Source organism: Talpa europaea, assembly GCF_964194135.1.
Source record: "Talpa europaea genome assembly, chromosome: 15".
Taxonomy (NCBI): domain Eukaryota; kingdom Metazoa; phylum Chordata; class Mammalia; order Eulipotyphla; family Talpidae; genus Talpa; species Talpa europaea.
In genome coordinates this window covers 86,249,966-86,277,936 of record NC_140083.1, presented here as the reverse complement: position 1 = coordinate 86,277,936, position 27,971 = coordinate 86,249,966, and the positions used below count along the sequence as shown (strand labels likewise).

General features: G+C 66.4%; 1 protein-coding gene across 1 annotated transcript; it reads left to right on the top strand.

Moving 5' to 3' along the window:
* CPNE8 (copine 8) lies at positions 1 to 27,282 on the top strand (the record flags this gene model as incomplete). Its single annotated transcript, XM_084256194.1, has 20 exons — positions 1 to 104; positions 8,526 to 8,566; positions 8,967 to 9,013; positions 9,298 to 9,401; positions 10,118 to 10,157; positions 10,632 to 10,708; positions 13,446 to 13,509; positions 13,864 to 13,967; positions 15,029 to 15,133; positions 15,979 to 16,020; positions 18,347 to 18,422; positions 19,229 to 19,282; positions 19,792 to 19,853; positions 20,208 to 20,254; positions 22,475 to 22,656; positions 23,949 to 24,076; positions 24,787 to 24,889; positions 25,445 to 25,502; positions 26,188 to 26,261; positions 27,064 to 27,282. Exons 1-20 carry the CDS (start codon positions 7 to 9, stop codon positions 27,280 to 27,282), a joined length of 1,725 nt encoding a protein of 574 aa, XP_084112320.1. The 5' UTR covers positions 1 to 6.
* Between the last annotated feature and the right edge of the window lie 689 nt (positions 27,283 to 27,971).

The window sequence follows — 27,971 nt, the reverse complement described above, 5'->3', positions numbered from 1 at the left end:
GCCAGCATGGACAGCCGCTGCGCCAGCGCGCCGGGCCTCGCGGACCTGGCCCCGCTGGGCGCCGCCATCCCCGCCACGCGCGTGGAGCTGTCGGTGTCCTGCAGGTGAGGCCGCCCGTCCTCGCGCGGGGCCGGGGGCGCGCGGGGCCCGGCGGCGGCCGCCAAGTTGCGCGCGGGGCGCCGGGGGGCCGCCCGGGAGGGGCGCCGCGGCGGGGAGGGGCGCTTCAGCGGGGCTCCCGGCCGGGACGCGGCTCCCCTCTCCGGGACGCGCCGGGAAAGTTGGCCGCGCTGTGACTCAGCGCGGGAACCCGGCCGCCGCCCCCGAGCCGTCGGGACCGGCCGCGCAGGGGCGCGGGGGCGCCGGGACCCCGACCGCGAGCGCGCGCCGGCCGGAGGCCGCACCCGTCCGAGGCGCGCCGGGACCCCGCCGGCGCCGGCGCCTCCCCACCCACTTCCTGCGCCTCCCGGCGCCCCCGCCCCCCTTCCGGGCTGGCGCGCGGCCGGCTCCCCGCGGCGTGCGGCCCGGCTGGGCGCGGGGGAGCCACGACCGTCCGCCTCCCCCGGGCGCCGCGCCCCGCTCCCGCGGCCGCCCCGCCCGGCCCCGCGCCCTCCGGCCGGCTTCCCGCAGAGGACCGGCGGGCGGCGCCCCCAGATCGCAGCCGGAGCAGCGGGTCCTGTCGGCGGCGCCCCTTCCCCGCCACTGCCCTTTGCCGGCGGGAAGCCTCGCCGCGCTTCCCTGGGAGGTGCCGAAGCTCCGGCTGCTCCCCGCGCAGCGCCGCCGCCAGCCCGGCCTCCGTGTCCACAGCCCCCGGCTGCGCGCTCCGGCTCGTTTCTCCGGAGCAAGCCCGAAGCCGAAGGACGGGGCCGCTGCGGAGCGAGCCCCGGCCCCGCGACCTGGGTCAGCGGGAGGCGGCTCCTCCGAGGCGGCGAGGCGCCGTGCGCCCGGGGCTCCTCTCCAAAGCCGCGCGTGGGGGTGCCAGTGTGCAGGGGCGCGACAGAGGGTCCTCTGGAACCCCCCCCCCCAGCACCCAGCCCGTCTGCGGGGCGTGTGGACGCTGTGACCCCTGCACTGGCGCCCGCCGGCCGCGGGGCCCCTGCCTGCCCCACTTCTGCCTGCGCTTCACCCGTGGCTGGGGCCTCGTGGCTGGGGCCGTGCCAGAGTCCTGAGGGGACCGAGGCTCGGGGAAGCTTCACAACGGGCCGGGCTTCACTTGGGTGCAGAAGCTTGAAGGGGAGCAGAATTCAGGGGAGTCACCTCGTGGGGGGTGTAGACGGTGGGCTTTGTGAGCTCTGGCTGGGGGTGAGTCCTGCAGGACACCTGGGGGTGCTGTGGCCTCCTGCCCCCCCAGGAAGAGACCCCTGCTGGGACCCCCGGGCCCTGCTGGGGCCAGGCCAGGGCGTGGCTGGGCCCCTGGAGGCAGCGCGAGGTGGCTAGGGGGCCCTTGCTCGGCTGCTCCTGCTCGGGGCGGCTCTGGGTGCGCGCAGCCGCCTCTCCTGCCATTACTGAGCTCCGCTTACAATCATTTCTCTTCATTATGTTAATTTTCGTAGATTTTTCAGTTAATTAGGTAACCTAATTAAAGTGTGTATAGCTGAAATCATAAGGCCTCAGAAAGGAAGATTCACCTGGCTCGTCCCTCTGTCTTCTGAAAAGGGCGCTGCGCGGAGGCCAGGCCCGGGACGCCGCCCCCGCCGGGGCTGGGTTTGCCAGGCTGCTCCTCACGCAGGATTTCGGGACTTTTGTTATGTCCTCTGAGCAATCGCCTGTTCAGTGGTGAGAGCAGGGAGGTCAGCTGGCCCACGCGGCCCTGCGCCCCGGTGTGTGTGGGCAGCGGTGCCGGGTCCACGCTGGGTGCAGGGAGAGACAAGGTGGGGGCCGGGGCAGCGCGGGCCCTGCCCGAATGAGCTCCGGGCTGCGGCGCCGCTCCCGTGCCCTGCGCGCTGGGGCCATTAGCCTACTTTGTCAGACTGAACACGGCGCAAGCAGCACCTGCGTCCTCTGTCCACTCCCGTGCAGGTGCCGGTGCCGGCAGGACGGGCCCGGGGCCGGGAGCGGGCAGGACGGGCCCGGGAGAGGGTAGGACGGCCCCCGGGGGCCCGGGGGCCGGGAGCGGGCAGGACGGGGGCAGGACGGGCCCGGGGGCCGGGAGCGGGCAGGACGGGGGCAGGACGGGGCCCGGGGGCCGGGAGCGGGCAGGACGGGGGCAGGACGCCGGGAGCGGGCAGGACGGGGGCAGGACGGGGCCCGGCGCGCGCTGTGAGGCCGCCGGCCGCTGGTGGGGGAGGCGCTTGGGCTAAAATGCCGCCCCCGCCACCTCCTGGCCCGGGGACCCCGTCTCTGGGCGCCCGCACTGCCCCGGCTGGCGCTCGGCAGTAACCTCGGCCGCGGGCCGGGCGCAGCCTGGCGGAGGCGGGAGCCCCCCCCTTCCCGGCTCGGCTGCCGGGGCGTCCCCCCCCCCTCCCCCCCGGGCTCGGCCCACCGTCCCGCCGGCAGCTCCCCCTTGGGGCGGCGGCTGCAGGCGCGGGACGTTCATGTGGGGCGGGGCCTGCGGTGGGCGGGGCCTCGCGGGGCGGGGCCGCGGTGGGCGGGACTCGGGGCGGGGCCTGAGGTGGGCGGGGCCTCGGGGCGGGGCCGCGCGGCAGCAGGTCACGTGAGACCAGCCTGCTGCCCCTCAGGCCTGGGCGGCCTCAGGCTCCGCGGGCCTCGCGAGGCTCTGGCGCTCGGCGCGGCGGGCGCGGAGGCTGTGACCCGCGCTGTCAGCGGCAGTTTTGGGGTCCCGTCCCGGCTCGCCCGGTCTCAGGCTCGTGTCCCGCCCAGCTCGCGAGTGAGGAGACGGGTGAGGAGACCGGTGAGGAGAGGAGTGAGGAGACAGGTGAGGAAGACGGGTGAGGAGACGGGCGAGGAGAGGCGTGAGGAGACGGTGAGGAGACAGGTAAAGAGAGGAGTGAGGAGACAGGTGAGGAGACCGGTGAGGAGAGGAGTGAGGAGACAGGTGAGGAGAGGAGTGAGGAGACAGGTGAGGAAAGGAGAGGAGAGGAGTGAGGAGACAGGTGAGGAAGACGGGTGAGGAGACGGGCGAGGAGAGGCATGAGGAGACGGGCGAGGAGAGGCGTGAGGAGACGGTGAGGAGACAGGTAAAGAGAGGAGTGAGGAGACAGGTGAGGAGAGGAGTGAGGAGACGGTTGAGGAGACAGGTGACGAGACCCGTGAGGAGAGGAGTGAGGAGAGGAGTGAGGAGACGGGCGAGGAGCAGCTACTGGGGGAGCCCGGGCCAGGGCAGGGCCGAAGGGCTGGGGAGCGGCGGGGGGCGGGAACTGGGGGGCTGAAGGCGCGGGGCCGGGGCTGCCTCCCCCACGCACCCGCTGGCTCCGGGACCCCCGGGGCGGAGAGGACCCCCGGGGCTGCTCCCCCTCCTCAGCTCTCTGCTGGGTCAGCTGTGCCGACTCCGCTTCTCCAACCCTGGCTCTGTCTGTGCTCTTTGCCTTTCTGTCGCTGCTCCCCCGCCGCCTCCGTGTCTCTCTCTGTGTCTCTCTCCGTGTCTCTCTCCGTGTCTCTCTCCATGTCTCTCTCCGTGTGTGTCTCCATGTCTCTCTCCGTGTGTGTCTCCATGTCTCTCTCCGTGTCTCCGTGTCTCTCTCCGTGTCTCTCTCCGTGTCTCCGTGTCCGGCTCTGGCTCTATGTCTCTGTCATAAGCGACGCGTGGCTCTTGCCGGCGCAGCCTCGGTGTCCGGCGCGGGACCAGCTGTGTGTGTCGCCCGTCACGGTGCTGCCAGGGTGGCTCCGTGCCCACCGCGCTCACGCCCGGTGACTGCGCCCCGCGCCGGCCCCCGAGAGGCCGAGGGGACTCCAGGGCTGGTCTTGCCGGGCGTCGGGCGGGCTCGACACCCCAGCTCTCCGCTGAGGGGGGGCGCAGGTGCGTCGGGAGGCTGGTGCCCCTGATGCCATCTCCCCGTGGGCGCGGGAACAGTGGGCCCATCGCTGCCGAGCTGCTCGGGAAAAATAAAAACCACCCGATCGGCCGTCTGGTGACTCCAGAGCCTTTTTGGAGAGAGACGATCCAGTGCCCCGCGGCGGCTCGCCGCTACCCGCCTTCAGCGGCCCCGCTTTGTCCGGGCAGCCAGGGGCGCCCCTGGGTCTGCCGGGCACCGACGTGTCCTGGTGCGCCCGCGGCCCTGGGCAGCTGCTGGGCGGGCGGACCGTGGCGGCGCAGCTGGTCTGTCCCGCGGGGACTCGTCGCGCAGCTCTGCAGAGTGGTCGCTCTGCGTTTACATAAGCAGACCCGGCTCGCCTGTGGGGAGGAGGAAGGGGCAGAGCCAGGCCCCGCAGCAGTGGAGCCTCCGGACCCTGGCGGCGCGTTGCTTGGTGCTGTCCCCGAGGGGAATGTGCCCGGGACGACGCGGTCCCCGCTGGCGCCAGGCCAGACCTGCGGCCAAGGCACCGAACCGCAGGGCAAGCAGGACACTCCGTCGCGCTCTTGGGCGTGGCTCCCGCACAGCCCTGGGGGGCAGGGGAGAGGCTCGGGGGTGAGAGGACTCCCCAGAGACAGAGCGGGGAGCAGAACAGGGGGATCCACTGAGATCCACTGCTGAGGGAGCAGGGGGAGGCAGGAGGGGTCTGCGGCGCCCTGTGGGCAGCTCCCTGGCCGGGATGGAACTCGCGCTGCAGAGGCTGCGGACAGCCCCATGGGTTGCGTCTTCACCCCTTGCGCCCCCAGGGAGGCCCGACCCTGAATTTACACTCGCCCTGAGGGAACAGCCGTGTGGACTGTGCTGACTGTCCGGTGGGCCTGGGCCCTCTCCGCTCCCTCTGGCCGGGGCCCGTCGCCCTTAGTAACAGCCTGTGATTCTTCTCGCGTGCCCGCCCCCTGCGTGACTCGCTCCTCGCGCTCTTACTCTTTTCCAGCGACTAAATGAAACTGTTGCCTGGATTTCTTTTCCTTCTCAGCTGCTGTCTGCAGAGCACCCGGGATCCGTGCGCGCTGACCCCCGACCCGCCCTTTGCCACAGTCATGTATTTGCTCAGCGCCGCGGCGGCCTCAGGGCTGTGCCCGCACCGCAGCGGACCGGGCTGGCCCCCTCTCCACCGCGGATTCCTTTTGTCCTGTTCTGCCCCGGTTTTCTCACTGGGGGTAAAATGCAGAGAGAGAGGGCGAGCGAGGGGAGGCGCCTGGGCCTGCGTGCGATGGCCCCGTGGACATGGAGGCGGGAGGACGAGTGCGCGGCCTGGCGCCGAGGGTGGCTCCCGCGGCCCGAGGGTGTGAGCCGGGCTGGCGGCTGGGAGAGAGGGGGAGTGTTGGCCCCTCGGGGCACAGTGGCTTCTGCGTGCTCGTGCTCCCGTGTGTTCTGCCCGTTTTCATTTCGTGCCACAGAGTGGTGGAGGAACGTAGAGAAAAGCCTTAGTTCAACCAAAATTTAAAAGTTCAGGGGTGGGCTGACGGGAGATGAAGCCATGGTTTGTTGGGGGGAAAAAGAAACACCCCGAAGTTATTTTCACGTGCACAGCCGGGGGCGGGGCTGTGGGGTGGGGGCCGCGCTGCCCAGGCCTGAACGTGCTGCTGGGCGGGCCTGTCCCCCAGGCAGTCCCCACAGCTCTGAGGGCAGCTGGGGAGGGCGTGCGGGCGGGCACAGCCCTCAGCTGCCCTTTGACTCTGGGGGTGACGCGGGTTGGCCCCCGAGCTGTTTCAGGAGTAGTTCCGAGTCGGGCGAGTTCCTGGTTGGTCCTCCGCGCCCAGCGTGGGGTGTGGGGTGCCTTCCGTCTCCCTGGTCGGGGCCACCTCCTCCCCGGAGTCTCGCCTCTATGACGCTCCACAGGGGTCTCCTCACTGCCGCTTGTCCTCCAGGCCGGTGACTGTCCAGGGCTCAGCGCCTGCCACGGAGACACCTCTCAGGCCTGCGGGCAGCAGGCAGCCTTGTCCGTGGGCCCTGGCGGTCTCGCCGGTGCGGGCCGGTGGCCAGGGAGGGACGCCTGAGCCAACTCAGAGCCATGAACCTTACTGGAGACGTTCCCCCCAACAGCCCCGCCTGTGCGGCAGCCTGCGGTATAGACGGAAACGCAGGCTTGAGTCCTGGGCGTGGTCCTCCCCACAGGGCCGGGCACCTCTCCTGCCATCCCCAGGCCAGCGGCCCTCGCTGTGGGGACCCGGAAGCCTGGCTGGGGCCGCTGCGGGGCAGGACATGCAGTCTCGGGCCTGACGTGCGGGGGACGTGGCGTCCGTGTGCAGGAGACGCAGGGCTGGGCGGGGAGGCCTGCATTTACTGTTTCTTCTATCGGGTAAGTGGCCTGTCACACTGCACATGATTTAGGGGTACAGACCCCCTGCAGACGCGTGTGTCACCCCACCACGGTGCAGGGCCCTTCGCCCTCAGTTTCCAGGGTCTGTTTCGAGCAGGCTGAGCCTGGTCTTTGCTTTGGAAAGATCTGATTTCCATGGCGTCCTTTTGCTCTCAGCGCGGGAGTTCAGATAAGCCGGTTAATCCCTGTGCTTTGGCTTAGAAATGGGCACCGACGCCCCCTCACAGCCGTGCTCCAGGGGCGCACGCGATGCTGTCATTTGTGTTGACGGTCTCTGTCGCTCTGCGGGGAGCTCGTGTTTTCACGCTGACGTCCAGCAGCAGCGACTGGACACAGCGGGCCTCACGGAGGCTGGTACAGGCCCCAGATCACGTCCTTTTGAGGAAAGGGCTGCGCGTTCAGTGTCAGCCACAGACCACAACAGATCAGCCCGCGCCCGCAGGAACAGAGGGGTCGGAAGCCCCCCGGCCCAGCCACACGCCCGCGGGGCCGTCCCTGCTGCGTCCGGCTGCTCCGGGATAGGGGTGCGTCTCCCTGGCATCCAGCGCCCCCGTCTGCCCCGGTGCCCCGAGGAACCCCCCCCCCCCGGGCTCCGGGAGGGGCCACCTGCTGCGCTCACCACCCTGCCCGCGCCCTCCCGGGGCCTCGCGGCCTCTGTGGGCCGTCCTGGCTTCAGTCCTCCCCGGGCCCAGCCAGGCTCCTGACCCGCCCCCCTGGGGCTCGCGTATCCTCGTCCTCCATCTCCCTTTCTGTGTCCCGGGCTCGACGCCCAGCCACACGCTGCCGGCTGGCCTGTGTCCCGGGCGGAGCCCGGTCTCGCTGGTGACCGTGTCCAGGCTCCCCAGGGCGGCGGCGGCGCCCCTGCCCTCCCCCTGCCCAGGGCGCGTGTGTGCTGGCGGCGCTGACCTGAGCTCTCACGGGGGCCGGAGGTTGCTCCCTTAACTGTTGTGTCTTTTTCTGTATCGGTCGCGTTTGTCGTCGAGAAGGTTCCTCTCAGGCTCTGTGTGAAGTCCCGGAGTCTCCTTTGTGCCGAGAATGTGGCCAACGCCGTCTTCTCCGGCCTCTCCAGCGGCTGCTGTTCCCTCCGCCGCACCTCACTGCACGTCAGTGGGGCCGCGCAGGGTGTGGAGGCGGAGCCCAGTCCGCAGCCCCAGGGGTGCACCCTGGTGCCGCCCCTCTGAGCCCCGGGAGGCCCGGCCTTCCCACCCTGTCAGGGCCTGGGGGCAGTGCTCACGCAGACACGGCTCCGGCCTGACCGACTCGCGGGGCCGCTGTCGCGGGGCCAGGCGGTTCCGGCAGCCGCCGCGAGCCTGGCAGGTCAGGGAGCGGGGCACAAACACCGGTGGTGGGCGCAGGGATGGCACCACCGGGTAGGGACAGCGGCTTCCCCCAGCCCGCGTCGCCGTGTGACCCGCCGCCGTCCCAGCGTCTCGACGCCAGGACAGACACAGCCACACGGCCGTGCTAGCAAGGCGGTGTCCACGACAACCACAGAGCAGAAGCGGCCCAGATGTTGCCAGGCATAAGCCTGCTGCCCGGGCTGGGGCGGGGCGGAGGTGAGGCCGGAGGGAGCTCCCTGTTCCGAGACGGGGGACGCGCACACTTGACCTTGAAGGCCCGTCACGCCACCCCAGGCAGCTTCTCGGACGGGCGGCCAGAGCGGTGACCGGGTGAACCAGCGGCGGGCGCGGCTGTTGCAGCCCCTGCGGCCTGTGGCCGGCCGGGCCGAGCACTCGGAATCTAGGACGGCACCTCCGTGGGGAGGCCCCACGCCAGCACCAGGCTCCACTGTGTCCTTGCTGCCCCCCCATCTTAGGTGCACAGGGCAGACACCCTGTAAGAGAGCAGAGGGGGCCGACGTGGGCTTGTTTGCCTTTGGCACCTCCCCCCAACAAGTCCCCAGCCCCGTGGTCTGAGATCCCAGTGGGGAGCGGCGGGGTGTGGGGTGATGTGGTGGGGCCCACGCCCCCTCCCTGCACCATCCCCTCCCCCCCGCCCATGCCAGCGGGCGTTTGGGGAGGGCAGCCTAGCGGGTTGTCTCCACTCAGCCTGGCGCCTGTGAAGCCATAGCGAGGTGGGCCAGGCACAGCACCGGGTCAGGTGGTGACTGGGTTGCAGAGTGGCCACGCTCCGGGGTGTAGGGGGCCGTGGGGGGGGGACCCTGGGTCCTACGTGTGTCCCCCGCAGCACAGCCGCCTTTCACACCACCTCCCACGTTCTGCTTCTCCCCACAGAAACCTCCTGGACAGAGACACCTTTTCCAAATCCGACCCCAGTAAGTTGGCAGCTTTTTGGCGCCGTCGTCTTCCGTTGGGTTGATTCAGACGCCACGCAGATGGCAAAGTGCCACGTGAGCCCTGTGTCCACGCGGGGAAGGCAGTAGTGGGGGGGGCGGCACTGCCCACCAGTGCCCCGGGCCGGGGGAGTCCAGGTGGTGCAGGGGGAGGGGCTGAGCAGCCGGCCTCGGGGCTCCCTGCCGCTGCTGCCTCTGGCCCCGTTTCAGGGCCGGCTGCTGTGCGGCTCTGGGCCTCGGTCTCTGCACAGCTGCCTCCGTGGCGTGAGGACGGCACTGGCTTTCCTGCCCGGTCCAGCTGGGCGTGCGCTCGGTGTAGCCGAGAGGGATCATGAGCGTTCAGAGCTGGTGTTCACCTGTGATTATTTTTTTCCCTTCCTAGTTTGTGTCTTATACGTGCAAGGACTTGGAAATAAAGAATGGAGAGAGGTAAGGATGGAACATTTCCTAAAAATCACCCTGCAGGACGCGGGCTAAGGCACAGCTTGTGCAGGAGCGACGTCGTTGTTTTTAGTTCTGTGTCTCTTCAACCAGAGACCGAACAGCTTCCCGTTCTGTGCCAGCTGTCCCGGCCGGCCAGTCCATGGCCTTCCCGAGGCACGTAGCCGGCCGTGTCCGATTCTGCCCGGGCTGGGCGGGGGTGGCTTCCTGGGCTGCTGAGCCGGGTGTGAGCTGCAGGCTGGATTCACACCTCACGCGTTCTCTCCCGACAGTTCGGAAGGACTGAAGTGATCGATAATACGCTAAATCCTGATTTTGTGAGAAAATTTATTCTGGACTACTTTTTTGAAGAAAGAGAGAATCTTCGTTTTGACTTGTAAGTTCGAGCTCAACTGAATGTTCCAGGAGCTGACTGAGGCGGTTCTGTAGGGTGGGCGGGGGCGCTGCGGGCAGCCCTGCGGCACGCGGGCCTGGCTGGGGGCAGAGGGCCCTGTTTCCGAGGGGTCCGCTGCCCACGGGGCCCCTGCGTCCCCCGGGCCCCTCCTCCACCCTGAGGTCGCTGCCCTACTCTTGACATCGGTTTGAAGGTGCTGGGTCCCCAGAGCGGGTCCAGGGTTTGCTCCAGGAAAGGTCTCCCCAGAGCCCCTCTTTCGGCGGCACCAGCGAGTTCCCAGGCAACAGAGACACTGCTTGTGTCCAGAGGGCAGGTTTGTTACAAGAGGGGGGGAGAGCAAAGGGCGCTCGCACGGACACCAACATCCGGACGTTGGCAGCGGCCCCGGGCGTGAAGCACAGGCCAGATGCTCACAGGAGCCACCTGACCCCAGACCCTGCACCTTCGCTGTTTCCACAGGAAGGGGTGCCCCTCCCGGTGCTGGGCAGTGTCAGCCCCAGGCTCGCCATGTGCAGCAGCGCGGCTGTGGGGGTGGCTCCCCCTGGGGTGGGCGCAGGGCTCCCGCCGCCTGCCCCTGCCAGGCCTTGCGCCTGCTTCCCGCCTCTGCTTCGGTTTTGAGTTTTCTGTTATTTATGCTTTGGGGACACTGACTTGTTTCTCTGTTTTGTGGCAATTACTGAAGTCTTTTCATCTTTCAGATACGACGTCGACTCCAAGAGCCCCAACTTGTCCAAGCACGTGAGTCCGTGGGGTCGGGTCCTCCCTGTGCCTGCTCTGCGCGAGGTCACGGCCCCCAGAGCGTCCCCTGTGGTGTCTGGTCCAGCCGCAGGCCCGCTCTGTGCCAGCCGCCACAGCCCAGGAGTTCGGCGCTTCCGAAGGCCCCACATCCTCAGTCCCGCCTGTGGTCTTGGGCTCAGGGCACCCGGGCCTGAGCGCCAAGCCCTTGCTTTCCCAGCCCGTCTGTGGGCTCCCGGCAGGCCGGACGGGGGTGGGCTGCGGAGCTGAGGAGTCTGGTCTGTCCCATGCCCCATGGGCCTAAGCCTGACAAGGGTGCCTGCTGAGCAGGTCCTGCCCGTCCCCGTGATGGCACCGGGGGTGCCTCTGAGCCTGTGGCTCCTGCAGACTTGGGGCTGCAGCTGCTGGCCCCTGTGTTGGCTCTGCTCTGCGCATGGCCCGTGAGATGGAGCAGGGACCCACGCACCTCTGTCCTAGGACTTCCTGGGCCAAGTGCTGTGCACGCTGGGGGAGGTCGTCGGCGCCCCGGGGAGCCGCCTGGAGAAGCCCATCGTGTGAGTGTTTCCACCAGCCAGTCCCAGGCTGGGCTCTGGGGTGACGTGGCGCTCTGGGGCTAGGGCGTGGTCTGGGCTGAGAGCGACTTTGAGAGACTTCGTTTAATCTCTCATGTATGTGAAGGAAAATTCCTTGCGGGGGGCATGGAGGGAGATGCTCGTGGGGGACACTTTGGGGGGGTATGCTTGTGGAGGACGCAGCGGGTGATACGGGGGATGCAGTGGGGGCCGCGCCGGGGTGGGGGGCCGCTTGCGGGGGACTAGGTGGGGGTGGTCAGGAGGATGTCGTGTGCCTGCCGGGTGCTCTGCTGAGCTGTAGCGCGGTTGTTTTGATGAAAGCTCTGAGCCCTTTGTCCCAGGCTCTGCGTGGCACCCCTCGCCCCAGCCGCCCAGCCAGCGCTGTGGTAGGGCCTGCGAGCCGGGCCTGAGAGCCAGCCCTCGCGCCAGGCCAGGAGGCTCCAAGCCCCGGTCCTCACGGGCCGGTGAGCCCATGAATTCTGGTTTCTTTTCTTTCACCTCAATTTCATAGAAAATTATTATTGAGTGTCTGTTTGAGAACTTTTCATGTTTACTGCCTTTAAACATTCTTTCGATGTGTGCTTTGCTTTCACATCTTTGTGGGGTTTGGAAACTTATGGTTTAGGTATATATACATGCGTCTTAGTAAGTCAGAGCGCAGGAGACTGTGGTGCAGATGTTTCAGGGAGTGTGTGGCTGCTCACTGCACTCTCTAGTCCAGCGGGGCCCTTGCAAGGTCAGTAACTCACCCCTTTTATGGCTGGAAAAGGAATCAACAGTATGTAAAATGCCACTTAAAAAATATTTGCACTCTGCACAGTCGATAAGGGACTGATATCAAAGAGCTATGAAGAGCTCACATGACTCAACAGAAACAAAGCAAACAACCCAGTCAAATAACAGGCAAAAGAATGACACAGACACATCTCCAAAGAGGAAATGCAGATGACCAACAGCCATATGAGAAAATGCTCCACGTCACTTACGATGAGGGAAATGCAAATCAGAACCTCACTGAGAAACCACCTCACTCCAGGGAGAATGGCTCACGTTAAAAAAACTGGCAACAACAAATGCTGGTGAGGATGTGGAGAAACAGGAGCCTCCTGTGCTGCCGGTGGGAACGCAGACTGGCCCAGCCACTGTGGAAACCCGTGTGGAGGATCCTCAGAACACTGAAAATGGAGCTTCCGTAGGACCCATTGATTCCACGCCTAGGGATCTACCCCAGGACACCAAACATTGATCCAAAAGGAGACGCCTGCCCTGCTGTGTTCACGGCAGCACTGTTTACAGCAGCCGAGATACGGAAACAACCTAAATGCCTCCAGACATGGATTAAGGAGATGTGGTCTGTATACACAATGGAATACTATGCAGCCATCAAAAAGGATAAAACTGCCATCCACAGCAACATGGGTGGAGCTGGAAGGGATTTTGCTCAGTGAAATCAACCAGAGGAAAAAGAAAAATATCAGATGGTGTCACTTACAGGAGGAACAGAGGTGACCTGAACAAAAGGTCAAGGAAAAGATAAAGCCAGCAGCTGCCCAGCACCCAGCATGGAGGGGGAGGGAGGGATGGGCGCAAGGACGGTGGAGAGTTCTTGGGGCTGTGCTGGTGGAGAACCGTGGGGCCCACGCCTGCGGGGAGAATCCAGATACAGAAATAACAGCAATATAAGGAAATCTAAAAAAATAATTTTTAAAAACAACACTTACAGATGTCTTTAACATTCTCTGTTTTTAAAATCGAGAGTTAATGGGCGGTGGGAACACAGGACAGGACTTTACAGACTGGAGGCCTTGGGCTCTTCCTGTGGGGTTTCTGTCCCGCCTTATTTTCTCCATCAGAAGCCAGAAGACTCTGAAGTGACACAGTGTTTCCCAGAAGAAACGTGGGGACGCCGCGGTCACCCCGTGGGATGCCTAGCCCACGGAGTGGGCTGTGAGGCTGTGGCTGGGACCCGGGGCCCGGGGTCCCCAGAGAACAGGCGAGCCCGTGCAGGGCGGGGGCCCTGGCTGCCTGTGGCGCTCGGCTGCTCAGTCGGGCCGGGCAGGTCTGGCCAGCTGGAAGACCCGCAGCAGCTCCTGGCATGCACCTGCCACGCTCACCTCTGGCCAGAGATGCTCTCAGCTCCCTGGGGGCAGGTCCCTGGGTGCAGACCCCCACCCCACCATGGGGAGAAGCGGGGCCTTGACAGGCAGCAGCAGCAAGGCATGTGCCAGCACGGGGCGCACCACCTCTGGCTCTGGGAGGCCTGCCCACCCTCATCATGGGGCCCCGTCTGGGACGCCCCAGCAGGCCAGCTGAGGCCCCTCCGTGCCCCGCAGCCCCTGTGACCAACTCAGGCCGGGTCACCCGAGTGCTGTCACATTGAATCCGTGGCGGGAGCCGTGCTCTCATCCGGCAGAGGCCAACGGTCTGGAGTCGCGGGCGCGTGGGCTGTTCAGCTCCTTCCCCGCCTCCCTCGGCTGTGGGGAGCCCCCGCCACCTCTGCTATCTGGGCCCCTGTCCTACGGGAGCAACCGGGCAGGGCAGCCGGGACAGATAGCCTGCTCTGCCCTGCTCTCTCCCTGGGGCCCCAACAAAGGCCTGGCCGGCCTCTCCTTGACAGTGGGCCGCGCTGGGGGCCTTTGTGTGGCTGCAGGGGACACGGGCATGACCTGTTCTCCGTGTGGGTGTGCAGTGCTCACAGCAGATGTTTCTGTCGCCTCAGGGGGATCCCCGGGAAGAAGTGTGGCACCATCATACTCACGGCTGAGGAGCTGAGCTGCTGCCGGGTAAGGCGGGGTGTCTCAAGCCCCTGACATGTGGCACCTTTGTGCCGAGGCCCGCACCCCCAAAGTGCCCGCACCCCGAAGCGTCCATGAGCCCCAGGGCTGCTGGCGTGAGGCTGCTCGCATGGCTGCAGCTGCCAGGCTGTGCAGGTCCCTGGACTCGCGTGAGGTCGCTCTGTGCAGCCTTTGCCCCGCGATTTAGCACAGACGTCCCCACTGGGCGGAGCCTACCCTGGCGCTGGGCAGCGACCCACTGGCCACTCACACTGCCGCGACTCTGCCTTTTGGCTCCGCCTGGGGCCCGGGCCGCCCGGTCCTCACGACAGGCTCTGAGCTGCTCCGATCACTCGTCTCCAGGACGCTGTTCTGATGCAGTTCTGTGCCAACAAGCTGGACAAGAAGGACTTTTTTGGGAAGTCAGACCCTTTCCTGGTATTCTACCGCAGCAATGAAGACGGCAGGTGGGTCCCCAGGGTGGCCTGGAGAGCAGTTCGTTGTCACGGGGGTCAGAGTGAGGCGCTTCGGTGGGTTAAATGCTAACGAGATTCTTGTGTCTGAAGAGCAGCGATTAGCCTGTTAAATGTCTGGCCTGACTCTTGAAAGGAACAATTTTCGCCGCCTAGTGGCAGGTCTCCTCTGCGTCCCCTCAGTGCCCCTGCCTGGGGCTGGTCCCGGGGCCGTCTGGAGGGGCGAGGATGTGTGTCTTGTGTGAGACAAGTAGCTGGCCTTTCCCTGGAGGAGGAGACGGATTTGTGGGTGCATTTTATGGGACAGGTTCTCCCCGCTGACACCTGGTCTCCCAGTTAGCGGGCCCCTCGCTGGTGGCTGGCAGACTCGGCCCGTGCTCCCCTCTCTACCCGCCCGCCGAGCACAGGCTGGCTTCTGGGCCTCGGGTAGCACTCCGGGCACCCATCTCATGATGCTGTGTGACCCACCACACCCTCATGCCCCGAGCCTGGGCCTGGGCTCCCCGGCCGCCTCACCGGGGCATGACCAGCGAGCACTGCAGGGGCAGATGGGCCCCTCCCTCACCCTCGCAGAGGAGGAGAGTCCAAGTGTCCGAGGGTTTGTGGACTCTGGCAGGGGCACGAGGGATAGAACAGCTTTGATTTAAGCAGAGAAGCCAAAACCCCAGCAGACTGTTGTTCATGTTAGTTTGAAGACCCCATCTGTCTGTCTGTCAGTTGATCAACGATCAATCACCGTCTGTCCATCTGTCTTACATGACAAGGCCCTCGGGGGTCTGAGAGGCCTGGGCGCTCTTTTTGGTCTCAGATGTCATGTTATTTCTGAAGCAGCTTTGGGATTGATTGAATTTATGGAGGTGATTTTGGTGAAGTGGCCGTCGAACCTTGTGACTTTACGTCCTAGCGACCCTGCCAGTGAGGCCAGTGTCTCTGTGTTAAGTGGTGCGGACGCCTCTTAGGGCCTGGCAGCATTTACTCTGCCTCCACAGGAAGAGACGAGTGACTCGAAACAGCGGAGTCCTAAAAGTAATGGGAACCTTTTTTCTTTTTTTTAGTTTTACCATCTGCCATAAAACAGAAGTTGTTAAGAACACACTGAACCCGGTGTGGCAGGCGTTCAAGGTTTCCGTGAGAGCCCTGTGCAACGCGGACCACGACAGGTGAGGCGGCGCCCCGCCAGCTGGGCCACCACAGCCAGCCTCCCCGCCAGCGTGACTGCGCTCACAGAAGTGCAGTGACTTGGGGAGAATTTTAGAATGAGCTTGAAACAATCCGTGATCATCTGAGGAAGAGGAATAATTTGATGCATTAAAATTTAAACCGAGTTGTCAAGAACGAAAACATACAGAGTGCTAAAAATACTCTGAATGTGAGTTTACGTTTTCCCACATTACTCAGAAGTCACCCCAGAACGCTAGTTGTCCCCTGGCTTTTGCTTGGCTTGCGCTTTCTAGAACAGGCAGCGGTGGATGAAGAGGGAGACGCTCAGCCCCGCCCCCCGCCCTGCAGCTGTGGGCCCCTGACAGCTTCCTAATAGCAAAGTAGTTTAATTTTTTTTGTGAGAATTGATCTTAAGGTAACGATGTAAAATGCTACTTGCTTCAAAAAGAGCATAAGTAAGTAGAAAGAGGACAGCCCGCCCTGTGATCTTATTTGTCTTGTAAGTGGTGAAGCAGAAAGATGAGAATTTATTCCATTAACCAACAGCCCACAGGAACTGCAGGCTGATCACCGCTGGTCGTGCAGTCTGCAGTCTCAGGAGGCTCCTCCTGGCGGGGTCCCTGGCTGCCCCCTTGACCCTGGGGGGGCCAGTCCCCCCGCTAGCCCTGGGGGTGCCAGGCCTGCCCACACCCACCTCTCCCAGGTGGCTCTGGCGCCCCCAAGGAGTCCAGGGGTCAGCGGGGCTGACACGGCCCAGGCAGCCCCAGCTCGGCGCCTCTGCAGGCCCTGTAGCTGCTGTGGCTCCTGCCTCGGCCGAGCCCTGACGGTGTCTGTCTCCCGCCAGGACCATCAAGGTGGAGGTGCTTGACTGGGACCGGGATGGCAGGTGAGCGTCCGGCCGTGGATCAGAGGGTCTCCCGGGGGCTGTGTGCTCCATCGGCCCTTACGCTTGACTCCCGACAGGTTTTGCTCCTTAAATTAATAAAAGAAGAAAAACTGCGGGTCTGGACCGAGCAGGACGTCACGGCCCCCACCACTCACGCCGTGCCTGCAGCTGGGCGTGGTGGGCGGCCGGACCCTGGGCCTGCCGGAAAGGGGGGGGCGGATTCCAGGCCCCCCCAGCCATGCCCATGGGGAAGACCCTGTGGCATCCCCCAGGGCGTGGTCACACCATGTCTGAGGAGCGGGGCCCCTCCCTGCCTCTGAGTGAGGCCAGGCCCCCACTGCACCTCTTCATGGGGAGTCCAGCCAGGGACCCCCGCGGGCCTCTCAGCTGAGGGGCTGCAGGGTCAGGCCACGCACGTGTCTGCCCCGCCCATTTCCCTGGCCCGGCAGCGCGTTTGGATCCTGCGGGCCTCAGCCTTGCAGGAAAGGGGGTGCCGAGAACCAGCCTGCGGCACCCACCTGCGCCCCAGCTAGGTCTGGAGATGCTGGGGAATCCGTGAGGGCTTCTGTGTCTTTGGCGGCTGCGAGGCGTCACCCGCTGTCCCGCAGCCCCTGATGCTGTGCCCGCTCTCCGACCTCGTCTTGTCGGTCCCTGAACCATCAGCTCTGTCCCTCGCACACGTACTGTAACGGTCACCTGCTCAGCAGCCACCCATCGAAGCCCTCAGGCCGGCGTGTCCAGTCTAGCTTCCCCTCTGGACTCCAGGTCCGTTGCGTGTGCCGTGTGGCCCAGCGCGGGGCCCAGGCCATTCTCTGGCTCTGGTGCAGGGCGAGGGCCCAGGCGGCCCAGCCTGAATACGCGTCCCCTGAGGTGGTCGCCCGTGGGACTGACCCACCCTGTCTGCCCCGCCCCTCCTGGGCCCACCCCCAGGCTCTGGGCAGGTCCAGAGAGTGTCCAGCCCTCGGGGGAGGGGGCCTCGCCACTGGGTCCCCGTGGCTGCGGGCGGTAGTCAGGCCTCCCGCAGCTTCGTCCTCATCTGGACCACTGTTTCCCCTCGTGCTGTGTCCAGCGCTGCCCTGTCGTGGCGGCTACGGGGCCTGCGACCTTGTCGAGCCCCTGCTCTCGCCGCCAGGTGCAGTGCCACGGCCCCTCGTCCGCTGTGACCACACCATGTCGTGGTGTCACTGGGCCGAGGGCAACGCCCTCCTGAGGTTGAATCTGGGACTCCTCCCTCCTCGGTGCTTCTCCCTCCGTAATGCTCCTCCCTCCCCCGTCCTCTCCCTGGTGCTCCCCCGTTTCTCCCCCCAGTGCCCTCCCCTGGTGGCCGCCTCCTGACTTGGGGCTTCAGGGCCAGCGTCCAGTGTCCGTGTTGTGTATAAATGGCCCCGGCACAGCCCTCGTGTCTGACGTGACACCGGCGCAGCTCCTGGTCTGGTCCTGCTGTCGCCCACGTCTGCCCCACTGATCACCTGGCGTGGGCTCCCACTGCGGGCAGCAGGACCGCAGCTGGATGCAGCGGCTGGCACAGGGGCTGGCTCGGGCCAGTGGGCCAGTGCTGGCCTTGGGACCAGAGTGGCCAAGCGTTTCCAGGATGTTCGCAGACGTCCTGACTTTGAATGTGGCTTGACGAGCCTTGGGAGCTTCTGCTGTCGGGCGTGTGGGGCATGCGTGTGGGGTCGGGCCCACCCATGGCGTCCTGCTCGCACTTCCCACAGGAGGTCAGCTTGGGGAGTTGGTCCGGGAGCGGTGGGCCAGAGGCGGGGGCCAGGGGTGCTGGGCGTGTGTCTCCCCATGCGGCGGGCAGCCACAGGAGCTGGCTTCAGGGGAATTGCAAAGGTTCTCTCCCACCTCCCCCCGTGCTGTCCCTCCCCTCGGGGTAGGCCTGCCTGCGCCTCTGGGTGGCCTCCCAGTCACGGGTCCAGCTCTCAGCCGCTCACAGCTGAGACAGTGTCTGAGGAGCCCGGGAGACGCCCTCTTCTGTGGCCGCCATGCCTGCTTTTATGGAGCTAGTGGGTCTAGCCTCATGGCTGTGGTGCTGGCCATGGCCTCACGTCCACTGTGGCCACCTCGCCCCAGGACGCACCATGCCTGGCCCTGGGCGCAGGCACTGGGCCTGGTGTCCAGCTGTCCCCTCGTGGGCGGATGCTGCTCCCTGGTGGGCACCCTGAGGCCCTCCCAACTGCACTGAGGACACGGCAGGTCAGGCCCCTCAGCACCCGGTCAGTGAGGTCACGCCCGCCTGGGCCCAGGCGTGTCAGGTCAGACCACGTCTTGGAGGCCCTCGCTGGGCTCCAGTGGACACCCATGCTGCGTGCTCTCGTTCCAGCCACGACTTCATCGGCGAGTTCACCACCAGCTACAGGGAGCTGTCCCGGGGGCAGTCGCAGCTCAACGTGTATGAGGTGAGGCCGTCGTCCTCTGTGGACCCGTCCACGTGGCTGTCGTGGCAGGAGTAAGCCCCGGGGGAGGGGCGGGCGGCCTGGCCGGGACCAGTCTGGCCAGCGCGGGGCACGGGCACCTCTGGCCTCCCGTGGCTGCGGCTGCCCGGGCGGCCTCACCGCTCTTACCGCCCCCCGGCCCGGCCCCTGTGGCTTGCCCTGTGGTGCCATGATGACCCAGCAGGCGTCTCTGTGCCCAGCAGGAGCGGGGCCCCCTGCAGTGACACAGCGGAGCTCCGGGGGCTAAGGAGGCACAGCCTCCTCCCTATCAGGCTGCCCGGCCTCCTGCCCAGCTCCACCACATGGGGAGGCCTCCAGCACGCCCTCGGCCACCCTGCTCGCTTCCTCGGAGGGGCGAGGCCCTTGCAGCGGCTCTGACCCAGTCCTGCTGGAAACGCTCAGCCCAGACCCTCGCCCTGGGTTTTCCTACCTGTGGCTTCCTGTGCGTTTGGGTTGACGTGGGCTGGAGCACGGTCTCCTCCCTGCGCCTCCTCCCTGTGGCCAGGTGGGGCCGCCCTTCCCCACCTCACGCTTGGCCGGGCCGGCACCCGGCCTAGACGCCCTGTGTAGAGGCCGAGTGCTGGCCCCTGGGCGACTCTCCACACGTTACCCGGCGGGCCCATCGGCTGCGTCTCTGGCTGTGCCCACCAGCGCCTGTCACCACAGAGCAGTCGCTGCTCCCGACGTGGCTCCGAGGGCCGGCTTAGGCGTGAGCGGCCGGAAGCGCGTGGGGAAGCCTGACCCACTGTCGTTGCCGCCCTGCTCCTCAGGTGGTGAACCCCAAGAAGAAGGGGAAGAAGAAGAAGTACACCAACTCGGGCACGGTGAGCGGCTGGTGCCCGGGGCTGTACGGCGGGTTGAGGGGGGACGGGTGAGCTCTCCCTGCTGCGCCCCCAGAGCACACTGGCTGTCGGGCTCCTTGCTGGGGTGTAGGGGTGTCGTTCACGGTCTGGGGCACCGGCCCGGGGGACGTGTCCTGGCATGTGGGGATCAAAGCTGCCTGTGTCTGGAAAATACCTGAGACCTTGCCTCAGGGTTGAGCCCCCGAGAGGCGGAGCTGCCCGAGTGCCCGTTAGGCCGGACACCGAGGGCCAGGCCACCCAGCACAGGCACCTCCTGGCCACACGCCCCAAGTAGAGCTCTGGCGGCTCCAGGCTCCTCCGCCTGATGCCAGGCCCCTGCCCTGGCTGCTGACCGCCGCCTGGCCGGGGGAGCTGCAGGGGGCCTCCCTCCACAGCCCTGGTGGGGTCTCTGCCCCCCGCGGGCCAGGCAAGGCGGTACTTGGCTGACCGGGCGCTGGGCTGGCGGGTCACCCTCGCCTCCTCCCCGCCAGGTGACGCTGCTGTCCTTCCTGGTGGAAACCGAAGTCTCCTTCCTGGACTACATCAAGGGCGGGTAAGTGTTGCTGTGGATAATCATGAGCGTCCAGCACGCACGCTTGGCCTCAAGCAGTCCTGTCCGCAGTGTCTCTGAGGAAGCCCCGGTTGGGCCTGGTGGTCCTGGAGCGGTTCTTGCCCTGCAGGGCCTGAGGCCGCCTCCCGCTCAGAAGCACTTGGGCAGAGCCATCCCTACTGGTGAGCTTCAGGGGTCTGAGGAGCTGTTGTCGGGCTCTGACATCTTGAAGCGGCCAGTGTGGTGCTCCCCGCTGCATTCCGAGTGCAGCTGTGGGACCAGAGACGCTTAGAAAATGACCCCACACCTGGAGACCTTTCCAGGGGCTGTGAATGATCAACAGTTCTTGTTTCCCAGGACGCAGATCAACTTCACGGTGGCCATTGACTTCACAGCATCAAACGGTGAGTTCACCCCTGACGAAAGCGGTCCGCGATGGAGTGAAACGGGGATATTTATTTTCACGAGGTTTAATTATTTTATTCCCGTTTTTCGATGCTTCTGAATTTTTTGGTATAAAATTCAGATAATTTTCCCTTTCCATACTAGGAAACAGTTCAGAAATGCAATAAAACTACAATATACGTATTAAGCAAAACGTTTAATGCTGACCACGGTGGACACAGAATGCGTAATAGTTCTCACCGGCTTTACTGAAAGTTGGCGAACGGCACGGCTGTTCCGTGGGTTTAATGAGACAGTGCTGGCCCCACTCAGGCCGTCCCCGCCCCCCTCCTGTGTGTGGAGAGAATCTCAGCCTCAGGCACAGTGCCTCTACGGCAGGAGGGCCTGACCCGCCTGCCTGCCCGTGTCCCTCCAGCTCTCACGCCGTCACTGTGAGGACACGTCGCTGCGCGGAGTCTGGGGCGCCCCCCCCACCCCCGCGCAGGTCGCAGCAGACTTGGGAAGGAGCCACAGTGGGAATTGGCTTCTCCGCGGAGCTGGCCCTGTGGCGGGCTGAAGCGGGAGGGAGCCAGGGGCGAGGCCTGGCCCGTGGCCCTCCCTGGAAGCCCCTCTCTTTCCCCTGCCCAGTCCTGTTCTCGGCTTCCTGCCATCAGACTCAGGTGTCCCGCGGTCCGCAGAGGAGCAGGCCGTTAGGGCAGAGCGGCCTCAGAGGCCCTTGCGGCGGCCTGGGCCACTCTCAGGCTGGCGGTGCTGATGCCCTCAGTGGGCCTGTCGTTAGATGTGGAGGAGGGAAGCCGCTTCCACACTGGTGCAGGCAGGGTCACCTGTGGGCTTGCCGCCGAGTCAGCGGCACAGACACGATGGCGCGTCCAGGCAAGGTGGGACTCCAGCCCACCCAGTGTGGCTGACCAGCCGGCTCCACTGACCGAAGACAGAGGCCGTTCCAGGGCCTGCAGCTGAGTAGCCCAGCCCCTCGGGACGCAGGCCACAGCAGCGCCACTGGTGAATTTTACCAAATATTTAACGAAGAATTAACCCCAGTTCTTCCCAGAACTTTCCGCAAAGACACCCAAACACAGCGGTGGGCACTTCCCAGCTCATCCCTGAGCCCAGCATCTCCCGGGTCCCAGCCCGCCCAGAGACAGGCCCGAGAGAGAAGAGACCACTTTGGCCAGGGAGAGTCCCCACACAGCAGGGGTCAGGCAGAGGCTGCACCTGGCCGCATGGGGGAGGGGCTGCGGCGGCCAGCCCGGCAGCACCCGGAGGGGCAGCAGCACAGAGACCAGTGGCGAGCGCCCATCAGCAGCAGGACATGGTGAAGACACAGCTGTCCTGTCCTGTCACTGCACCAGAGGCTCCCGCAGGGCGTGCGCGGAAGGGCGGCTGCGGGGTGGGCTGGGGCCTGCGTCCGGAGGTGAGCGCTGCAGCTGTGAGCTTGGCCCCTGGCCCCGGGCTGCCTCAGGGCTGTTTGGTGAGGGCAGCCAGGACCAAGTGGCCGCTCGTGCTCCTATTGGTGGTGACGTGACCTTGGCTGCCAAAAAGCCCAAGAAACCAGGTGAAGCCCCATTGGGACTCTCGAGCAGGCTCGGCACGGAAGGACTGAGACCAGTATAGAAAAGCTGCTCCCTTCCTTTCACGTCCAGTGATGTCCAGTGAGCCAGCCAGCGCCCTGACCAGCTGTCCACCTGCAGCAGCCTGGAATGTGGGGGGCGCAGAGTTGGGGACCACTTTCTCGGCCTCTGCGTCCACCTGTGGACGGCCTGAGCAACGGCAGCCCCTGCACGAGTGTGGGGCGGCCCTGTGGTCACAGCGGCATGGCTGGAACTGCTTGTGGTCCCCGTCCTTCCCCCGCAGCTCCTGCCCCCACCAGAGCCAGGGCCTGTCCCAGGCGGCCAGTGTCTGGCAGGCGGCGAGAGCCCTGGCTCCTGGCTGCGGGGACCGTGCGGCAAGAGCCAGTGAGCCCGCGTGGTCAGGTTGGGAGCCAAGCCCAGCCACTCCTGCTGGGAGGGAGGGAGACGCGGGTGTTTCTGACGAGCCGCTGACTGCAGGAGCCTCGGGCTGCTGAGTCAGCTGCTTCCACTGGCCAGAGTTCAGGCTCCTGCTTCCTCTAAGGCCGGAGCTCGGCCTGGGCACCGGAGCTGGAGAGCGTTTCCTGGCCATGGGCGGGGCCCTCGCAGGTCACGTGGGAGCCCCGGCTGCTCACCTGCTTGCCTCCCCAGGGCACCCGGCACAGCCCACCTCGCTGCACTACATGAGCCCCTACCAGCTCAACGCCTACGGCATGGCGCTGCGGGCCGTGGGCGAGATTGTGCAGGACTACGACAGCGACAAGATGTTCCCGGCGCTGGGCTTTGGCGCCAAGCTGCCCCCCGACGGCCGGGTCTCCCACGAGTTCGCCCTGGTGAGGATACCCGGTCGGCCACCACAGCGGGTTCTCTGCTGCTGGGCCAGACAGGCCCATCCCCATGGGAGGAGAGGCCGGGCCCGAGGTGGGTCCATCCCGTGTGGGCAGGGCAGTGTGTCTGGCCCATTGTCCACCCACCTTCAGGAGGTCGGCCCTGCGCCCCCTGCTGGGTTGGGCCACAGCAACTCATGCTGGAGAGGGGCCAGGCCTGTGCTTCCTGCTCCTCCCTGATGCTGCTCCTCTCTGCTCCTCCCTGCTGCTCCTCCCCCTTCCTCCTCCGTACTCCTTCCTCTGCCTCCTCCATCCTCCCTGCCTCTCAGGGCTCCTTCTGGGGAGACCAGCAGGAGTAGGAGAATGTCCCACAGCCTACAGAAGGGTCCCCTCCAGCCCTGCCCCCTGCCGTGGACACAAGCCCCTGGAGAGCTCCAGGGTGGCCGCAGCTGAGCTCAGGGTCTTGACCCACCCAGGGGTGACCTGAGCCGAGCCCCCCGGCTGAGCTGGGCCTCAAAGCTTGACCCCAGTGTGTGTCATCTGTGGGGACTGGACTTGGGGCTCTGGCCTCCTCAGGACAGAGCTGTGTGAGAAGGTAGTACCTCCAGCCATGTAGGGTCTGGATGGAGCCCCATGGGGCTTGTGGGATACCCCGTCTCCTAGCAACACGGCCCGTCTCCTAGCAATATGGCCCATGTCCCTAGCAACACGGCCCGTCTCCCTAGCAACACGGCCCATGTCCCTAGCAACACGGCCCGTCTCCCTAGCAACACAGCCCATCTCCCTAGCAACACAGCCCATCTCCCTAGCAACACGGCCCCCTCTTTTCTCCTTTGACCCTGACTTGGTATCTCTCACCCCAAATCACATTCCCTCAAGCCCTCCAATCGGGCATCAATTGGGACTGACAGTGCTTGGGGGTACTTTGTCTTTTCCTTCTGTCGGGTGCAACAGCAGGCAGCGCTTGTCTCTGACGTTAACACCCGTCGCCATGGAAAACAGACTCGCTGTGCCAACAGGCACAGCGCTGGGAGCCACTGAGGGGACTCGCGCCCAGGACGTGGGGGTGCACAGTGCTCACTCTGGGACGAGGGAGCAGCACCCCGGAACCCCTCCCTTTTCTAGGAGAGGCTTGAGTGACCACACAGCCTGTCTCGGGCCTCATCCTGCGGCAGCTCATGTCTGTCCTCATAGTGTGTGAACAGGCGTCCTTTGGAGGCCTGGTGAGACCAGTGCCGCCTCCGCTCTGTCTGTCTCACGGGCACCAACCGCCTGTGTCTTTGCTGTGGCCCCCGCAGAATGGGAACCCCCAGAACCCCTACTGCGAGGGCATCGACGGGGTGATGGAGGCTTACTACCGCAGCCTCAAGTCTGTGCAGCTCTACGGGCCCACCAACTTCGCGCCCGTCATCAACCACGTGGCCAGGTGAGTGCCCGGTCCCGGGCCCATCGTCCCGTGAACCCCGAGCCCTGGGAGAGACTGTCCTGTCAGCCCCGAGCCCTGGGAGAGGTGGTCCCGTCAGCCTAGGCACTGGGAGAGACCACGCCCTCGGACCAAGGTCCCAGCACAGCAGGGGGCTGTGAGAAGTGCCCCCTCCCACCCGTCACAGGCAGCAGGCAGGTGACAACCTAAGGCCCTGCGCCTGCGTCCGCCCAAGACCCACACTCTGGTTAACTCTGCAGTGGGCGTGAGTGTGGTCGGCACCGGGGTCTAGCAGGACACTCAGCGATGAGCCTGCTCCGCCCTGTGGCGTGGGGCTGGCACAGCCGGCCAGTCGGGGTGTCCAGGCAAAGGGGCCAGCAGCAGGTGGGCCGCGCTGCAGAGGGATCAGGTGTTGACGCCACAGAGGGTTGTTTCCAGGACCTGCCCACGCAGTGAGGCTGTGGGTCAGGTGGGGGCCGGCTGGGCAGGGTGGCCTGGAGCTGGAGTTGCTTTTTCTCCGCGGGACGACGGTTTCGCTCCCAGGGCCTGCACCTGGCTGGGAGAGGCCCAGTCACGTCGTGGCGCGAAGCCCCTTCTCGAAGGCGTCTGGGCCTGACCGCAGGCTGCTGGCGGGGGCAACTGGGGCCCTCCAGACCGGCCGGTCCCGCTGGCACAGCTGCTCCTCGGCCGGCCCTCACCCCCTCGCCCTCCAGGTATGCGTCTTCCGTCCAGGACGGCTCCCAGTACTTCGTGCTCCTCATCGTGACCGACGGCGTCATCTCGGACATGGCGCAGACCAAGGAGTCCATCGTGAATGTGAGTGTCTGCGCGGGGCCGGCTGGGCCAGACCCTGTTCCGGTCACGGACTCCGCCCGCGCGGGCTCGGGTCAGGCTGCTGGCTGCCCTTGCATGCGGCGGTTCCAGGGAGCACGTCGTTGAGGGGACACGCGTGTGGGCTGCGTGTGGGGCTCCACTCCCTTTCTCGCTCGCCCTCTGTGGGGCCCGCCGGCACCTGCTGTCTGTGGAGGTTGCTGGGGGCAGCTGGGGCTGGGGGGGCAGGTGGCTGCTGCCGCCTCACAAACAGGGTACAGCTTTCGCTCCTAGTTGGCAGCTGAAGGCGTTGGCAAGTCCGGAGCTCTGAGAGAGACGGGAGGCGGAGGGAGGCGGCCGGGGGGCCGGGCAGCACCTCCTTGAGTGGCCCCCGGAGCTGGCGACGCCCAGGGCTTGGGAAGGGGCGGAGCTGAGCACATGATTCCATGTCCACTTCCAGCTTGTCCCGAGCTGTTCCCACCGGCGTCCGGGAAGTCTGTCGGGTGCTGCTCGGGCCTCCGTCCTTCCGGGCTGCTCCCGACCTGTCTCTGCTCTCCCCAGGCGTCCAGACTGCCCATGTCCATCATCATCGTTGGCGTCGGGCCCGCCGAATTTGATGGTGAGTGGCCGCTCCTGCCTGCGCCGCCCCAGGCCCGTTCTCCGGCCTCTGCCTCTTGCTCAGGACGTGGGTGTGGACGCCGCGTGCGCCTGGACACGGCCGCAGAGGCCTCCCCGTGTGTGCAGGGTGAATTCTCCGGGATCGGGCTGGGCCTTAAGCATGAATCGGCATCCCGGCGTCAGCAGTGACTCAGAGTCCGCACTGGAAGCTCAGTGGGCCCTGGACATTCTGACTCCAGCACGTGCTTTGTCACCCGCGTCCCCCTCCAGCCGGCCTGGGCGCCGGGTGATTTCATAATCACTGGGGGAACTGGCCTTTGGGCCTGCCCGCCTGGAGAAAGGCAGCCAGGGCCGTGGCTGCGAGTCTGCCCACACGGCGGCGTGCACGGGTGTCCCACCCTGTCGCATCCCCGAGATCAGGCTCTAGTGTCAGGACCTCTGCGCTGACCGCGCAAGGTACCCCCCTAGAAGGGAGCAGGGACAGTCAACCTGGGTCCTGTCCGGCCGGTGCTCAGGCGCAGACCCTGACTGTGCCCAAGAACTGGGCCAGGCCCGCGGGGTCCCGGTGGGCAGTTGGCATCCAGGGCCAGGCCGGTGCCCCTTCCCTGTGGGCTGCCAGGCCCCGGGCACCCCGGCTTTGCACCCTGTGCTTACGTGGCTGAGAACTGCCCTGTTTTGTCTTCAAGCAATGGTGGAACTGGACGGAGACGACGTGAGAGTGTCCTCCCGAGGAAGGGCCGCGGAGAGGGACATCGTGCAGGTGAGGCCAGGGGAGTCCCCGCGGACGAGGCCCTGTGCCGGGCCAGCTTCCCGTGAGCTGGCGGAGCTCCGGGAGGACTGGCGGGTCCCAGCCCCAGAATAAGCACCCGTGGGGCCCCCCAGACACGGGTGGGGGTGGTGGAGGCATTTTTCCTGCTGTTTCATGAGAATGTCTCTGAGCCAAGCAGGGCGGTCGGCCCGGCGTCGCCTGGCCTGTGCTGGGCACCCGTGCGGCTGCAGCGGCGGCACAAGCACGTCTCAGGCTGCAGCCGACTTAAAAAGATGCACCTGAGGGCGAGTTAGGCCTGAGCCTGCCGAGTGGCTGGGCAGCCTGGCTGGCGACGGGAGGCCTGGGCCCAGCGAGGGCTCTGTGGGGTCTGCACCCCATCCGCGGTGGCCCAGACCGGACCCCAGATGGAGGTGCAGGTGCATCCTGCATGTCTGGCCCCCTGCGCCCGGGAGCCCCGACCTCCGGCAGGGCGTGGGGTGCCCCCGCGGGCCCAGAGCATCATGAAGGGCAGAGCCAAGCGGGGGACACTCCCCAGCCCCGACGCCGGGTTCTCCTCTCTGCGGCCCGCGCTGTGTCTCGGCCACGTCAGAACCCCTGACTCCGCCTGCCGGGCCCCCAAAGATCTCAGAGGGGCCACCGGGGAGCCCCCAGGAGGTTGAGCTGAAAGCGCCCAGGTCTCGGGCCCCGCCTTCCCTGTCCACCTCCTCTGGGCTCCCTGGGCCCGCCCCCAGCTCCCCTGCCCCCTCCCCGGGGCTCCCCTCGCCCCCGCTCACCTGTGCCTCCTGCCCGCCAGTTCGTGCCCTTCAGGGACTACGTGGACCGCGGCGGGAACCACGTGCTGAGCATGGCGCGCCTGGCCAAGGACGTGCTGGCCGAGATCCCCGAGCAGTTCCTGTCCTACATGCGCGCGCGCGGCCTCAAGCCGGCCCCCGCGCCGCCGCCCTACTCGCCGCCCGCGCCCGCCGCGCCCCCCGCGCCCCCCGCGCCCCCCGCGCTGCAGACGCAGATCTGAGCGGCCGAGCCCCGCGCGGGGGCAGCGCAAACTGGTTTTAACTCGGACTCCCCGGCCCGCGGCGCCTCGCGGCTGTTCTCACTCAGCCCGGCACAGCGACCCCGACGGGGCGGACTGGATTCCCGCTGGTGTAGACGGCGCCATTCGAGGGGTGCTGGCCCCGGCCCCGGCGCCCGGGGTGCTCGCGGGCCGAGTCCCCCCCCCCGCCCGGGGCGCCCCCGCCCCCCCCCTCCGGAGCCTCCCGGGCCGGCCTCGGGCGACGCCCCCAGGGGGACTCGCGGGGCTGCGGGGAGGCTCCTTCCCCGCGCGTTTCTACTGACGTTTGTTCATCAAAAACCCCAAAAATAAACGCGAGCCTGGACTTGCCCTGCGCCCGGAGCCTGTCCCTGCCGCGCGCGGCCACGGGGGGCGGGGGGGACACGCGAGGGCGCAGCTGCCCTCGGGGTGCCGGGCCCAGGACGCGCGTCTCGGGGCTGCAGGTGCCAACTCAGGAGCACGAGGTTGGGGGCGCAGAGCAGCGGGGGCTCCTCCGCGGGAGGTGGGGGGACCGCGGGCCGGGGGCGCCCCCCGCGAGGCCCCGTCGTGGCCTGCGGCTCCGGGAGGCGCCTGCGCTCTGCCCAGGCCCAGCCTGGCCCCCCGGGTGTCCGGCCCCGGGGCCCTAGGGCGGCAGAGCCGGGCGCGCGGCGGCG